The sequence below is a fragment of the Giraffa tippelskirchi genome, chromosome 9 (assembly GCF_054371585.1).
Source record: "Giraffa tippelskirchi isolate mGirTip1 chromosome 9, T2T-mGirTip1v1.2.pri, whole genome shotgun sequence".
Classification (NCBI taxonomy): domain Eukaryota; kingdom Metazoa; phylum Chordata; class Mammalia; order Artiodactyla; family Giraffidae; genus Giraffa; species Giraffa tippelskirchi.
In genome coordinates this window covers 130,991,526-131,009,185 of record NC_137283.1, presented here as the reverse complement: position 1 = coordinate 131,009,185, position 17,660 = coordinate 130,991,526, and the positions used below count along the sequence as shown (strand labels likewise).

General features: G+C 35.0%; 1 protein-coding gene across 11 annotated transcripts in view; it reads left to right on the top strand.

The window, feature by feature from the left end:
* The window catches only part of PTPRK (protein tyrosine phosphatase receptor type K), a 598,235-nt gene that overhangs the window by 351,980 nt on the left and 228,595 nt on the right, over nucleotides 1–17,660 (top strand). For all 11 annotated transcript variants that reach the window (XM_081529093.1, XM_081529092.1, XM_081529091.1 and 8 more), the window contains one exon: nucleotides 9,532–9,825. In XM_081529093.1, coding sequence (XP_081385219.1) covers nucleotides 9,532–9,825 — 294 coding nt within the window. The remainder of the gene's footprint in view (nucleotides 1–9,531; nucleotides 9,826–17,660) is intronic.

Genomic DNA, 17,660 nt, shown 5'->3' with positions numbered 1-17,660 from the left:
TCACAACTTGTGCTCTTGAACTATATGATGGAATGCTACTGAAATACCAAAATTTGTATCATCATTTACCTATTGTAGAATATTTTGATTGCTTAATTTTTTGCTCTTTAGAGATAAGTTTAATTGTCTCTTTACATTAAGTTTCCAGAAGTGGGATTACTTTAGTCTGTTCACACATTTTTACTTCTTGATATATGGTTTTCCAAAAATGTTGGTTCAGTTGTTGATGAGTAAGTTACATACTCACATGCCCGTTTAACTGTGCCTCATTGACGATGGTCAAGCTTGTTGTGAATAAATGATCACATGTTTAGTGTTTGCACCCTCTTCAAAATACTGGTCCAGTACTCTTTTGAGAAATGTAAATGTGTGTGTGTGCTTAGTCTCTCAGTCCCATCTTTATGACCCCATGGATGGTAGGCCACTAGGCTCCTCTGTCCATGGTATTCTCCAGGCAAGAATACTGGAGTGGGTTTCGTTCTCCAGAGGATCTTCCCAACCCAGAGAATGAACCCGGTTCTCTGGCATTTCAGGCATATTCTTTACCATCTGAACCAGAAATGAAACAATGTAAATATAAATGATGTAATTTTAGGTAAGTATAACCCCTGGATTTGTGCAGGGGAATTATTTTTCACATTGTAGTGTTTCTCTAGAGGAACCTATAGTATTTTGGGCTGGAGGATTTTTCATTTTGTGGGACTATCCTGTGAATTTCATGATCAAGTAATCTTGGCTCTAGCCAACTCAAAGCAAGTAACACTCCTCAGTCATTAGAACAATTACTGTTAGTGATAAACCACTGGGGGAGAAGGAAGAAAGTCGTGTTTAGATAGATATAAGTAATGATTATTTAAAAATACATAGCAAAAATGATCATATATATCATTAAAAAAGGGCTTTGTTGTTCAATTGCATTTTTTCATTCTAAAATATTTCTGCCTATTTATAGCTGTGAAATCATGGGTGTTTATTTCACACTTCTCAGGATTTTTTGTGTATGTGAAATTTTGTAAGGGTGGGCTGTGGGGCACGGCTCACACTCTTTCCATAGCCTACATACATGTAATTTCCATGGAGATGATAATAGGTAACAACAGCCCATTTTGATTGATACCTGGTCTAGATTCTGGTATAGGAACCTCAGATTTAGCAACATCCAAACTTTGTGATGTCTGAGCATTAACTTTATTTGACCAGTTCAAGCTTGTGAGCCACCTGAATGATATGATTTGAAGAAAACATCTATCATTGGATTGTTGGATTTAAAAGGATTTTAATATATTAAATCAAATTTTTTGACTTTCTCAATGCACAAATATGTAAACATAATTAAAATGGTGATTTATCAGAAAAATGATTCATAGAATTTACTGACTACATAATTGATATGGGCAAATATCATGAGATAGTAGTCCAAGGAGTGAATGGAGAGGTATTCAGCTGCCTAAGGAATTCGTTAGGATTGGATATCTGAGGTATCAGTGATAAGAGTGAAAATCATGAAAGAACTATTAGTCTTCTCATAAATATATTTGTATTACAGTTTATAAAATGTGACTGCAGGAGAAACTTTGTTACATCTTATACATCAAAACACTTCCAACTGTTTACTTCATGTTTTTATATCTTAGGACAAAATGAGACAAATTACGTTGCCATTTATGTGATATCAAATGCCCCCTAACTGTGCTTTCTATTATCTGTAACCTGCTTTCCATTTCTTATGGAAGAAAAGGCCATCTTCTGATCATTAGTGTTATTATTTCAAATTGCTTGAAATAGTCAAGTACCATTAAATTATATTGTTATCCTTTTGAGGCATAATTTAAGATCATTTAAAAATGTCATAGGGTAGCTGATAAAAGCTTGAGTTATCTTGTATACTGATGTTATTCTTCCTGCTTTTGTCGCAAATGTTCTTTTCCATTTACCTGAACATTTAATAGGTGATATGGAAGAAAACTAGACAAAATGAAGCATGAACTAGTAAAATTTTCTTTTTAAACTATAACTGGGTCAAAATTTTAATAAGAGGAATGATAAAGGAGTAGAATTATATTGATTTGAAGTGATCTGTTCATTTAAGTAAACAAATGATAGCAAATAAAATAAATAACTCCAAGGCAAATATTCCAATTGTATTTTTGTAGAAATTTAGACATAGAAAGGGAACATTGACTCTTGTAGCCATTTCTAGTAATAATTTTCATCCTGTATTTTCATTTCCTTTAAAAAATAAATAGCAAGAAAAAAGCAATGTGGATAAATTATTGCCTCTTAAATAATTTCAACTGTTCTAAACCTAGCTAGGAAAGTTCCTAGGAGAATTATTTTCCTAGCTTCCTACCAACTAGAATAAAGGTAGAGCCATGATGTCTCGCAGGAGTAAGGATGAGTTCATAATCCATGTCTGGAATAGGTTGAAAAATGGTACCAAAGATCTAAGACCCTAATCTCTGGAACCTATGACTACTATGAGCAAACTCTGGGAGATGGTGAAGGACAGGGAAGCCTGATGTTCTGCAGTCCAAAGAGTCGGACATGACCGAGTGACTGAACAACAACAATGACTATTACCTTATCTGGAAAGACTGTCTTTGGGGATGTGGTTAAGCCAAAAGTCTTGAGATGGGGATGGTATTTTGCATTATTCATGTGGACCCTGCCTGTGGATATAATCACAGGCTCAGACACTCTTGCCTGGAGAATCCCAGGGACGGCGGAGCCTGGTGGGCTGCCATTTATAGAGTCGCACAAAGTCGGACACGACTGAAGTGACTTAGCAGCAGCAGCACAGGCTCAGACGGTAATGAATCTGACTGCAATGCAGGAGACCTTGATTCGATTCCTGGGTCAGGAAGATTGCCTGGAGAAGGGAATGGCAACCCAATCCATTATTCTTGCCTGGGAAATCCCTTTTAAGTAAGGATCGGAGATCTTTGGCTACAGAGAGAAGAAGAAAAGGCAGTGTGAACTGTGAAATAGAGACTGAAGTAATGTGGCCACAAGCCAGCGGATACCAGCTGCTGGGAGATACTAGAAAAGGCAAGGAACTGATTCTCCCCTAGAGCCTTTGGAGGAACTATGTCCTGGTGCCACCTTGATTCCAACCCAGTGATTCTGATATGGAACACTTGGCCTCCAGAATCATGAGAGAATAAATTTCAGTTATTTTAAACCTACACTTTTGTGGTAATTTGTTATAACAGTCTTAGGAGACAAAGGCATTTTCATTGCCTGCTTCTATAATGAGAAGGCTAATCTCAAGATACTTTTTGTCAAGCCTTCTCTGACAAGTAAATAAAACAATGTTGAAGGATATAGGATTGAGAGGTATTTAATGTATTTATTTGGAAGGACAAATGTAGAAGTGTCATTTGCTTTGATATTTACTTTGTTGAGTGACTTTTTCTGGCTTCATAGCTTCAACTTCTGATTTTGCATTTTATTAACTCAGTGTTGAAAAGTGACATATCTGTTTGTAAATAGCATTGTAATAGGAATAATTGAATGAGAATATTTTTTCATAATGACTTACTTTGATTCCAAGACACTTTTAAAAATTATTTGAAGTAAGAAAACAAATAAAGCAATTTCAATGTATAATTGCAATTTTATAATAGGTTTAGCTCTAGAATAATGAATATGTCATTAATTGAAAGTTAATTGGTAACATCGGCAAAGTTTATCTTGTATTTTGGGGATTGCACGCTTCAGTTGATACCTAGTGTACAATTGGGATTTATTCACACCATACCTCTGGGTCTGATAGTGTATTAAGTTATGAAGAATATTAATATTGCTGCAGAACAATTACTTGTTCATTTGCTAACTGATTAAAATTCATGCATAATTTATTGAAATGAATAGAGATTTTATAAATAAGCCTCCTTGTTCTCAAGGGGCTAAAAACAAAATGCATATGCTAATATGAGGCAACTTTTTACCTCCAACATAAAATTTAATATGTATTGGTATATTAGTCTCATTAATGTTCGGTTTCACTTATAATCATGCTGTTAATCAGTGTATATGTTTTTAAGCCTCTCTGAATATTACCACAGTTCCAAATTTGAGCTAGTGCTTTGGTTACTGGACTGCCGTTTTGTTGACTTGACCATAGTAAGTGAGATGTAAAACTGATCAGAGTGAATTATTGCCCTCGTTGGTCCAAGAACCTGATTACATCAAACTCAGTTCTTCACGTACACAAAACACTAGTGTTGAATATTAATTTTCGGGTTTAAAATTTGTATGCTCCTTGGCAGAAACAGAACAAAGCAAAACAGCATCAAATATAGGGCTTGTTGACATGCTTAGAAATGTAAAGTCTTTTAAAATTCTTAAAATTATGCCGAGTGTGTCAATGAGGAAATTATAATGCTAAGAAATCTAACAACATACACAGGTTTACTCAGCTAGTAGTGTATGCATTTTAAAAATTAGATCTCTTGACTTTAAATTTCATTTTCTTGTACATATCATTTCTTTAAAGGAAGAAATGATAGAAGAAACATTATGCTTTACTTTTTCACTTGTTTTTAATAATATGTTTTGTTGTAGCTTTCCTCTTCTGTTATCCTCTTTTGTTTTCTCCTTCATTTTCCGTGACAATAATGTGCAGAGTTGTGATGGTTGAGGTTTTACAAAGGCACTGGCACCCCACTCCAGTACTCTTGCCTGGAAAATCCCATGGACAGAGGAGCCTGGTAGGCTGCAGTCCATGGGGTCACTAAGAGTCGGACATGACTGAACGACTTCACTGTCACTTTTCCCTTTCATGCACTGGAGAAGGGAATGGCAACCCACTCCAGTGTTCTTGCCTGGAGAATCCCAGGGACGGAGGAGCCTAGTGGGCTGCCGTCTGTGGGGTCGCACAGAGTCGGACACGACTGAAGCGACTTGGCAGCGGCAGCATACACTTATTAGATCAGGTTTCATCCTACCCATAAATTCATAGATTAATCCTAATGTTTGTTATTTATGATTCATTTGGCAAATTATTCCATCATGTTAAATATCAGACCTCTGCAGGTTATTGTTCAGCTGTGATATGAGTGAGGCATTGCTGCTCTGGGTTAGAATCCCAGTAAGCTGTGAATTTAGTATCATTTCCTACTTAAATTAGTCAGTACATGAGCCATCTGGAATGAAAACAAACATTACAGATATGAGGCAGCTCAGTTTATTTGCAAAATACAGACTGCTTCTTAAAATATGTGCAACGTTTAGATAGTGTGGGAAGATATTTGCATTTTTTCTATTACATTCATTTCTCTATTCAGTTTCATTTTAGTTTAAGGTTTAGAAAATATATCAACTCTCTCTTTGTCTACCAAAACTTTTATAAACTTTAAATATAAAAGTTGTTAGACTAGTAGCTAAAATTTCATGGTATGAATTGTTCAGCTTTATTTTGTTTAGCTGATACAAGAAAATACTAAACTATTTTGGTATTATTTAGACTTTTTCTTCTGTAGCTTCTCAATGGAGTTCAGCTGTGAAATTGTAAATATTAGTTCACCCTATACCCAATTTTGACTATATGTTGTTGAAAAGAATTCTCAAACCATTAGAGATTTTGTACTTAAAATTTATAAATCAGGTGTTAGGAACTACCTTTGTATAAGAAATAGAAATAATTTAAATGTAAGCAGTGTATAAAACTCATGGTCCCAGGTGGCTCAGATGGTAAAGCATCTGCCTGCAAGTCAGGAGAGCCAAATTCAGTTCCTGGGTTGGGAAGATACCTTGGAGAAGAAAATGGCAACCCGCTCCAGTATTCTTGCCTGGCAAATTCCATGGACAGAGGAGCCTGGCAGGCTACAGTCCATGGGGTTGCAAAGCGTCAGACATGACTAAGTGACTAACAGTACAATAATAATTTATATAGCGTATAAATAGTCGTACTTAATCTGAGCTTTATTTTCACTTTAAACGGAGCAGTAGTGAAGCACAAGTTCATATGATTTTACTGATAACTAGTTTGAAAACTGTTGTGTAATGATGATTCTTGATGTGAGTGACTTTATATTCTTCAAGTCATTTGGGCAGTAACTAGTGTTACTCACTAGATACCTCTCCATCCAACATCTGATATTTTTAATCTCTATCTATTTTCTACATAGTTCAGTTCAGTTCAGTCACTCAGTCGTGTCTGACTCTTTGTGACCCCATGAACCCCAGCATGCCAGGCCTCCCTATCCATCACCAACTCCCAGAGTCTACCCAAACCCATGTCCATCGAGTCGGTGATGCCATCCAGCCATCTCATCCTCTGCTGTTCCCTTCTCCTCCTGACCCCAATCCTTCCCAGCATTAGGGTCTTTTCCAGTGAGTCAGCTCTTCGCATGAGGTGGCCAAAGTATTGGAGTTTCAGCTTCAACATCAGTCCTTCCAATGAACATCCAGGATTGATCTCCTTTGGGATGGACTGGTTGGATCTCCTTGCAGTCCAAGGGACTCTCAAGAGTCTTCTCCAACACCACAGTCCAAAAGCATCAATTCTTCGGCGCTCAGCTTTCTTCACAGTCCAACTCTCACATCCATACATGACCACTGGAAAAACCATAGCTGAGACTAGATGGACCTTTGTTGGCAAAGTAATGTCTCTGCTTTTAAATATGCCGTCTAGGTTGGTTATAACTTTCCTTCCAAGGAGTAAGCGTCTTTTAATTTCATGGCTGAAATCACCATCTGCAGTGATTTTGGAGCCCAAAAATATAAAGTCTGACACTGTTTCCACTGTTTCTCCATCTATTTGCCATGAAGTGATGGGACCAGATGCCATGATCTTAGTTTTCTGAATGTTGAGCTTTAAGCCAACTTCTTCACTCTCCTCTTTCACTTTCATCAAGAGGCTCTTTAGTTCTTCTTCACTTTCTGCCATAAGGCTGATGTCATCTGCATATCTGAGGTTATTGCTATCTCTGCCGGCAGTCTTCATTCCAGCTTGTGTTTCTTCCAGCCCAGAGTTTCTCACGATGTACTCTGCATAAAAGTTAAATAAGCAGGGTGACAATATACAACCTTGAGATACTCCTTTTCCTATTTAGAACCAGTCTGTTGTTCCATGTGCAGTTCTAACTGTTGCTTCCTGACCTGCATACAGGTTTCTCAAGAGACAGTTCACATGGTCTGGTATTCTCATCTCTTTCAGAATTTTCCACAGTTTATTATGATCCACATAGTCAAAGTCTTTGGCATAGTCAATAAAGCAGAAATAGATGTTTTTCTGGAACTCTCTTGCTTTTTCAGTGATCCAGCGGATGTTGGCAATTTGATCTCTGGCTCCTCTGCCTTTTCTAAAACCAGCTTGAACATCTGGAAGGTCACGGTTCATGTACTGCTGAAGCCTGGCTTGGAGAATTTTGAGCATCACTTTACTAGCATATGAGATGAGTGCAATTGTTCGGTATTTCGAGCCTTCTTTGGCATTACCTTTCTTTGGGATTGCAATGAAAACTGAATTTTTCCAGTCCTGTGGCCACTGCTGAGTTTTCCAGATTTGCTGGCATATTGAGTGCAGCACTTTCACAGCATCATCTTTCAGGATTTGAAATAGTTCACCTGGAATTCCATCACCTCCACTAGCTTTGTTCGTAGTAATGCTTTCTAAGGCCCACTTGACTTCACCTTCCAGGATATCTGGCTCTAGGTGAGTGATCACACCATTGTGATTATCTGGGTCATGAAGATCTTTTTTGTACAGTTCTTCTGTGTACTCTTGCCATCTCTCCTTAATATCTTCTGCTTCTGTTAGGTCCATACCATTTCTGTCCTTTATTGAGCCCATCTTTGCATGAAATGTTCCCTTGGTATCTCTAATTTTCTTGAAGAGATCTCTAGTCTTTCCCATTCTGTTGTTTTCCTCTATTTCTTTTCATTGATCATTGAGGAAGGCTTTCTTATCTCTCCTTGCTATTCTTTGGAACTCAGCATTCAGATGGGAATATCTTTCCTTTTCTCCTTTGCATTTAGCTTCTCTTCTTTTCACAGCTATTTGTAAGGCCTCCTCAGACAGCCATTTTCCTTTTTGCATTTCTTATAATGAATTTGCTGATTTATTATATCTCCCTTGCCATGTTATATGAATACCAAATGTGTAAAATAGCTTCCCAGTTAGTAATTACTCAATAAATATTTGTCATATGAATTTTGGAGGAAGATTCATGAAAATTAACCTATATAGAGATTTTGTCCAGCTTGTTTTATTCTTCATGTTAGGGATGTTTGTAACACAAGGGTTCATAAGATGGAAATTACGCATTGGAGTTTAAAAGCAAATTCTGGACTACAACTGGAAAACTGTATCGGAAGTATAAGTTTTTTTTTCACTGCTGTATTATAACCATTCATTGCCATTAAAATAGAAAATCCAGTTTAAAAAAATATCAGCTGTATTTTCTTGTTTCTTTCTGCATCTTCTCCTTGAGGTGAAGGGGTGGACGCCAAGAGAAGTATTGTGTGGTTGCACTTAGTAGCTTTTCTTTATATAATTTGCTTTAACTATTTTTCAAAAACACCTTTAAATCAATAGATTAACACTTTCCCTTAAAGTCTTTTGGCTCCTCTAGAAGTGTTGTTTCTGAGACTTAGAGAAGCTTGCTCCTGATCGCAGCATACTAATTAGAGTTCATATAGACAGAGCTAAAGCTATGGGGTCTTTCATAAAGTTCAGTATCAAATTTCACCTGTATTGTTGTTAAGGGGAAATAGTTCCTAATTCATTATTTATCATATTCATGAGTTCAAAAATTGATATATTGTTTCCCAAAGTTTCTTTCTATGATATTCAAGATTAAATTGCAGTGTACCTTTGACATTTTAGTTTAATATTTGATGCATTGCTTTATCACATGCTCCTCCCAAAGGCCAGTGATATGTAATGATTTTTTATTTTGCTTCGCTGTCGAATTCAGTTTATTATATTGAGAGACAGATATATGGAAACAAGTCAGCACTTGGCATCAGCTCCTGAGTTCAACGTTGCTATGCCTTCTTTTCATTTCATCTGCAGGAAGTCTGCAGAAGCTAAAGAAAAAAAAACCAAAAAACAGCAAGAACAAAAACATGACTTGGCCATATTTTATTAACAAAATAATTAGTTATTGAAGTATTCATTAATTTGGAGATTTGTCAGGATCTTAGTTCCTCAAGAATGTTAATTATCAACTGTACTGTGTTTAATAGTTAATCAGAGCTATCTATCTCTAAATATTTTCTTTTTATTTCCCTTGGTTACTGTGTCTTTACAAATGTATCTCCTGGAGAGGCATATTTTTAATTAAAAAAAAAAAGCAAAAACAAATACTTGTGGTAAAAGGGTCACATCCCATCTTTGAAAGTATTTGCTCTTTAAAAGTCAAGTTTCCAGACCACTCACTCCCAATTTTCTTTTATATATTTATTATGAACTCCTAAATAAAATAGTCCTTAAGCCTTTAGACTTCAAGAGATATAAGTGTATCTGTGCATTATAGTCTTTTGGATTTTTAGCTAATGAGATTGTACCTTCGTCTCTCCTAGAGCCACCGAGACCCATCGCTCCTCCCCAGCTACTAGGCGTTGGTCCTACATACTTGCTGATTCAGCTAAATGCCAACTCCATCATTGGCGATGGTCCTATTATTCTGAAAGAAGTGGAGTACCGAATGACATCAGGGTCCTGGACAGAAACCCATGCAGTCAATGCACCAACTTATAAATTATGGCATTTGGATCCAGATACTGAATATGAGATCCGTGTTCTACTTACAAGACCAGGTGAAGGCGGGACGGGGCTTCCAGGACCTCCACTAATCACCAGAACCAAATGTGCAGGTAAGTTTGAAGAGCAGGCTACTCAGCCTAGTGAAGGAATCTAGCATAAGACATAATATTCTTACAATATTAAAATTTCTAATTATTTGGTACATGATTAGTCATACCATTCTAAGATTTCCAGAGTATTTGGTAAATTGTAGCCTTAATTATGTCATAAATTTGACTGATTTAAGGGTAGTGTGAATGTTTCTTTATTATTATTATTATTATGAATCCATAGTCTTTACTTGGATGGTAATTTTGCTCAGGTTCTTGCGTTTAGCCCAAAATCTCTGATTGATGCCAGTGAACGTATTATTGAGAGAGAAAACCTTCTCTCAAAACCTTCTCTCACTTCTTCTCAAAGTGTTGAGTACCTTTCTGCTATGTGCAAAGTGTCTTTCTTGATAATTTTGTTATGATCAGTGCAGAGGCTATATCTGATAATACACATAAGATATGTTACTCTGAGTCAATCCTCACTAAAGTCTATTCAGAAAATCCTGTTGAAGATTAACGCAGCAGCTTGAGACCCAGCTGTAAAATACAGAGGCTTTTCTTAAGTTTTTAAGTCTTGTATTGTTTTCCTCATGCCTAAAATAGAGTGGTGAAAATAAGAGCATATGGAGAAAGCACTAAGAAATAATGAAAAGTGAAATAAAAAGTGCTGTATAAACATGCATCCTGTTCCTTATTGCAACGTATTGTTGTTATAATGAGAGAAATCATTAGCTATTTATTAAATCCACTGAAAAGTTTAGTTGTCTAATTTATTGAGTGCACTTCTATTATACTGTTTATTTTAATGTTGAAAATAGTTTAATTTTTTAATTTAGTTGAAAGAGATTTTTTTTTCCATCAATCATTATGTTGAAACACCTGCAGAGTTAATTCATGGGTCTGTATGTCTTGAACATTAAAGATTTAGGTTCTGAAAATTGAAAACTAAGACCGTAGGGATCTATGAAAATGTAAATGCCTGCAATATGTCTTTTGTTTCTTTGACATCTGTTTATTAGTTACAATATTCTGAGGCTACCCACCAAGAGTACTGATCTAACATTAAAGTAAAATTCATGCAATTACCTAATGTATTATAATCCCTAAAAATATTTTATCCTGACTCAAGTTTTATATATTCATATTTATATATTTCCTATATAAATATTGAAAGATGCTCACTAGTAGGAAGCTTCACTGCTGAATTTTTAGTCTCAGATTTAGACAATAGAGAGTTTACTAATTTGCTGATTGTGTCATACGTTTATCTTGTGATTGGAAAATAGCTTAATCCTGAAGACATCAGGTAATTCTCTGAGGCTCAGCCTAAATCACACAATTTGCTTTTCACATTTTCAGTACAGCTACATCTTTTCATTTTAAATAATGTGACAAATTATTCTTATTGTAGTAGATAAATTCCCTGTGGGGAAAAGCAAGTTGACTCTACAACCTCAACTAGTCAGAGAAATAATTTAAAAAGGAAGCAATATGGAAACTGAGAAGTGACTCACTCTTCCAAAATTAATATTCAGTGGTAACATAAAATGAGGAATGATGGGGTCTATTTTACTGGAGAAATTGTCTGCACATATTTTCTGATAAAATTACCTTTGTCTCCCTTTACATTTAATCCTTACAAGGTATATACATATTAAAGTAATAAATGTTAATTTACTATTCAAGTGAGCCTCCTCTTGATTTCTGTGCCCAAACTTCTTTCTTTTAAATATCTCATCTGCCTTATTTTTTACCAGAATAGATCCTTAAAAATTAAGCAGTACCACACAATGGATTGTTAATATAATTTAATTTTTTAACCTAGAAATTATTTGAAATTGGTCATTGGTCTGAAGGCCAATGGAAATTGCAAATAAATGAAATTGTGTTTTAAGGCTAGTTATGCTGTATTAAGTGGATGGACACAACATTTTGAGGAGCATTGATTTATCCCTGTTGAATGCTTATGTTCAGAATGCCTGTTGAGCTGAAGGAAGTAAAAATATGACTGTAAAGTGCTTTGAGGTATTTTACTCGGAGAATAACCTTATCTGTGTGGGAAGGGATAGAGTAAGAATAACTTATGCTCATAGCTGCTTTCAAATTTATAAATGTCTTGACATTTTGAAATTATATTGGTCTTTTTTTGATATGTTATTTGAAAAACATTTAATTTGTGGGCTCTGTGGCATAAAATGGTATCAAGCTCATTCATTTGCAGTTTTACTTCCAACCGTGAAAAAGTTTGTTTTTGAAACTATCTTTCTCATGTGGTGAGTCTTTGTCACATATCTTTATTCATTTATTAATGTTCTCATAAGTGTGTTTGATATAGGTTTTATGGTAAAAAAATGCTTATAGACTAGATTTTCAAGTACATTGTAGACTGGAGAGAAACCATGGTTACTGTTTTATAGGAATGTCTACTAATCATGCTCTGTTATTAGAAAAAGAGGGAAAACTTATGGAAGTAGATGTTCTATTAGCTTTTAAATAATCTCTGAAAAGCAGAAGTTGGGTATAACTGATGAACATCACATATCTAAATACAGTCAGTATAGGTTAAAATTATGGTGTCCGTCTACTTCCCCTCTTCAAGAGTCCTTTCCCCGAATTTAAGATCCCTCAGATCCTACCAGTGTGAGTATCATCACTGGCCTCAGTCTGGTGTTTTATAGCAACAGAACAGAACACAACTTATGCTGACTGTGATATTCTCTTATATTTAGTACAAAAATTCTTCATAATCTGGGGAAGTAATCCCTTTGAGATGACAAAGCTAACTTTTGGAGAAGTTCTCATCCAATCCTATTAAATTGTGTAAACTCTGAATATTGGTTCTGTAAACAATTCCATTTTAAGAAATATTGGTAGAATGCCATGTTGTAGGGTAATGTTTTACCATTAGTACCATCTGGTTGAATTTTTTTGTTTGAAATAGCTATTTTAATGCATTCTGCATGTTAGACCACCAAGAAGCCTTGAAGATAAGTATAAATTTTTTTGGCTCTATGTGTGTGTCTGATATCAATTTCACATGAATTTTTTATAAGTAGCAAATAGGGTAATGATGACTTCCTGCCTCTCCGAAATTCTTAGTTTTTTAATTTTGATTTATCACAGAGGAATAATTCTTGACTACTGGATACCTATCAGAGAGTAATTACTTTATATTTACTGTCTTAAAAGCTCCATTTTAATGTAGTTAAGCCTTTTAAATTTTACTTCTGGCAATAGTAATTCTTTTCTTGGCAGAAATCTGTCAATAAATAATTTTACAGCAAGTTAATGAGTTGGTTTTATTTATGTGTATTAATGAGTAAATTTTATATTTTAAATGCAAGTGTAGATTTTTATAGTTCAGTATTGACTGATGCTACCTTATAATTACGTGGATATTATTATCCCGATTTTGTAGCTGGTGAATGTAAGACTTAGGAAAAACAAAGTAAAAAATAATGATTTGTCTAACCTTTAGCCAACTGGGGATGAGGCCTATTTTCTGATACTCGAAAAGCTGAATTCTTTCCCCTCTCTCTCCTACTATGGGCAATCTTTTTTTTCCCCCTTTCAGGAGAATGTAGCATGGATATATGAAAGTACAGTATCTGGGAGGGATGTACATTTTTATAAAATAGAATCTGTATGGCTGAATCCTTCCTGGAAAAAACATAGCTTAATATTTGCAATTTCAGTTTTACTGAAAGCACAATTGATCAGTGTGCTTAACACTCAAGTATACACTCTTTGAAATATTTTAAACAGTTAAAGAAGTGTAAAATATGTTTTACTCTATCCTTTTCTGAAAATGTGCTGCCTAGTTGCCAAAGCATTTCTTTATTTTCCTTCTGAAGTACATTAAAATCATTTGGTAACAGTTCTAATAAGGTGGATGAGACTGGAGCCTATTATACAGAGTGAAGTAAGTCAGAACGAAAAACACCAATACAGTATACTAACGCATATATACGGAATTTAGAAAGATGGTAACGATAACTCTATATGCGAGACAACAAAAGAGACACGGATGTATAGAACAGTCTTTTGGACTCTGTGGGAGAAGGTGAGGGTGGGATGATTTGAGAGAATAGCATTGAAACATGTATAATATCATATGTGAAACAGATCACCAGTCCAGGTTCGATGCATGAGACAGGGTGCTCAGGGCTGGTGCACTGGGATGACCCTGAGGGATGGGATGGGGATGGAGGTGGGAGGGGGGTTCAGGATGGGGAACACATGTACACCCACACCCATGGCTGATTCATGTCAGTGTATGGCAAAACCCACTACAATATTGTAAAGTAATTAGCCTCCAATTAAAATAGATAAATTTAAAAAAATAAATAAAATCATTTGGTAAGTACAATTACCTGCTTCAGGGTCACTCAAGTTAGGAGAGGTGGTAATTACAGCCTCTGGTGGCTGTAGCCAGAAATGCTTGCCTCATTCTTCTCTATGTGCCTGAGGGTATGATTACTTCATTGTTAGCTTACAGCCTGACCCATGTTATTGCTCACATAATGCTTTTTCAAGCATTTTATACATTTTAAAAAATGTATAAATGTGAAGTTGTCTTAAATGGGAAGTAATTCAAAAACTCCATTGAACAATCAAAGAAAGCACACTTGTTTTTCAGTGTGTCTATTTCCCCTGGGTATGCCATCTGGTATAGAAGCTGAGAAAATACAGTTTTCTTTTTCTCTTATTAAATGGAAATAAAATATGCCATCATCAGAAATTGTCTGCATTGCATGTTTTGGCAATTGCATGTTAAAATTGCTCTTTTAAATTGCCTTCTGCTTCTGGGTAACCCATTGTGGCACTGCTTTACGATTAACTGACATTTTAGCAGCATCTCCTTTATAGGGAAGGTCAAGAGTTCAGGGTGTCCATAACGTAATATATTTACACAGTTGGGAAAGCTACTCTCTACTCTTATATTGAAGTTCAGTGCTCTTGGCAGTTTTCACTGAAACATGTAGATCTATGAAGCAGTGAAAAAAGAGTGTGTCGTATTTTAAATGTAAGCGTTTACTCAAACTGCTTTTTCTCTCCTAAGTCCAAAATGGAAGAAAACAAAACAAAACAATATTCAGGCATACACCAGAAACAGCAAAGTTATGGAATTAAATTTTTGGCCTTTTGACTGTGGTATCATCAGCAAAATGGAACCATATATTGATTTTTATTGTGGTCAAAGATTGTTACCAGTCACAGCTATTCATCACTGAAACGCAGCCTTGCAGTTAAACAAAAACTAAATAAACAACTTTTTAAGAATCGGTATGGTTTATCAGTTTAAGGATGCCATACTATTTTATTTCAATGAAAGATTTTTATCAGTGTTTGTTTTAAAATTGTTTGAAATTTATTGATTTATTATATATGATCTATATATGAATTCTTTATTGTTTTTGAATTTTAAATGGTTGTTATTATTGAAGTCAAAAAATACAAAGATAAAAAGCCATAAGAAAAATAATAGAAAACAACATTTCTTCAATTTTCTCAAAAATATAAAAGGGTAAAACCCTTAAATAATTTTTTTTTCTTTTAGTGCGTAATAAGTGATACTGTTTTTCAGATTCTATAGGGAATATTTCAGTTTGAAAGACATTTATCTATTCAGAGAAAATTCTGTTGGCTTTTTTGTTTGTTAACAACACTGGGTTACATACTAAGTCTTCAAAGCTATACAAGCAGTTTCTTGCACTTCAGTTCCTAGTAGTCACAAGGGACAACCCCATAAACAAAGAGTAAAATGCAAAGTGAAAGGAGTTTAGAGGAAGAATTTCTTCCTCCTTTTCAAGAAAGTGTTTTAGGGAAGCTGTCACCAGGAAAGGATGGCTTTTAAGCTGGATCTTAAAAATTGACTATGAGTTTTTAAAGCAGAAACAACAGAAAATAGAAGGAAAAAAAAAGAGGGGGAACCACATGTTTATCCCAGTTATAAACATTGCTGAGTTTTGGGAGGTTCTGAAAATAGATGGAGCATTGGCTGACTCTGAACTATGGTAAAATTGAAGCTGTGGTTGGGATGTGGCCAGGGTTAACATAACCCAGACTGCTCTTCTGTTGTTTTTAAGAAGCAGACTAACACGACTGGATTTGCTTTTAGAAAGATCATTTCATCTCTGTGGAAGAGGAGTTAGAACTTAGGAAAGACTGGGAGTAGAAACAGCATGAACACATGCTTATAATCTTAATTATACTGACTGTAATCTACTCTACAGCATGTCTCTCTTATTTTAGATCAGAAATGAAAAATCTATAAGCTCCTAGAAAATATTGTCATTTCTAATAATCAAGAAAGTTCTTTTCATTAAAGGGATTTTAAAAACTAACTTACTTTAATTGTTTGATTTACTTTTCAAGTATGTGGGTCAACCAGTGCATTAATATGCATGCAGAATCCATGGTATGACACATTATTTTAGAGGAGAAAATTATGAAGGATTAGAAATTCAAGAGAAATTCAAGAGCTATTGTGTATTTGATGGCATATTTGTTCATCTCGTAAATTTTCTGAGGTCAGAGTTGCATACATAGCCATACTGAAGACTGCAAAAAGTACAATATTAATACGACAGGATTCCTACTCTTCAGGAACTGCCTGTCTAGTGGAGGACCATAATGACAATAAAAGCGTAATAAGTAATATAATAAAAATACAAAGCACTTTGGAACTCCAGAGATGAGAGGATTAATTTCTGACCCCAAAACAATTTTTCTCAAGCAATAAGTTTGAAAACATTATTACTGTTTTCTAAACACAGCTGGATTAACACTTCTCTAAGCCTTATCCCTAATTCCTTAACTGTGAAATAATGCATAAAACAATGTGAGGCCAGTAGTCACCATAAGGACAATTTGCCTTCTTTTTTTCCTATTCTTATTAACACATAGGAACTATGTGTTACCACACAGTAGTATAATATTGAAAATATAATTCATGTTCCTAATTCAAGTTATCAAAGTATGTGTGTGGTTTCTTTTGATTCTCTGTGTTTCATGGATTATAGAAATGTTACTCTAAATTTCAATGGAGAGAGAGATTAACATAATATAATCAACTTCTGTTAACTCTGCTAATGGTCTATAATGCTGGGAACCCCCAGCCTAAGACTGATGAAAGTTGAACAAATATGAAATGCTCTTTTCCATTGCCCGTCTTGGTTCTACTCAGGCATGGGATGTACCATTAACTATACATACACTTCATGGCACATTTTCTTCTAGTTGTGTCATTAACTAAATAGAATTGGGTTGCTTGCAGCTTGAAATTGTCTTCTTTTGACTTATTTGGTTGCTAGAAAGCATTTGGTAACCAGTAAAAATGACACTCTTTTAGTTTATCCACAGTACTTTACTACATGCTGAGTCTGTTAACAGTGTCATTGAGTACTCTTTATTGACTTCATTTGTTTTTATTGAGTTTTAAATATGCAATAAAGCTGACAAGTGGAAATGATTTGAGTAACAGCATCAGTTCCATTAAATGTCCTGGATATATATCCCCTCTGGTCCTAGGTCTTTTAGTTGATATTAGGAAGTAGAAATAGAAATAAAAATGTATTAATAATGTCAAATGATAATAATGTAAGAACGTCTGAAGAAGAAACCGGTGCAGGTAGAGTTAAGAAACTGTGGATCATGTTGGTCTTCAGTGGTGCCAATGTGGTTACACTGGTGTGTAGAATGGTCCTTGATTTTATTCCTTTTTAACTTGATTTTCTTTCTCTGTCTTCAGTTGTCACTGTCTGTTTAATTTCTTCTTTAAATTATATATATATATACATATATGTGTGTATATATGTATATATACACACATATGTATATTGCTTTGGAAT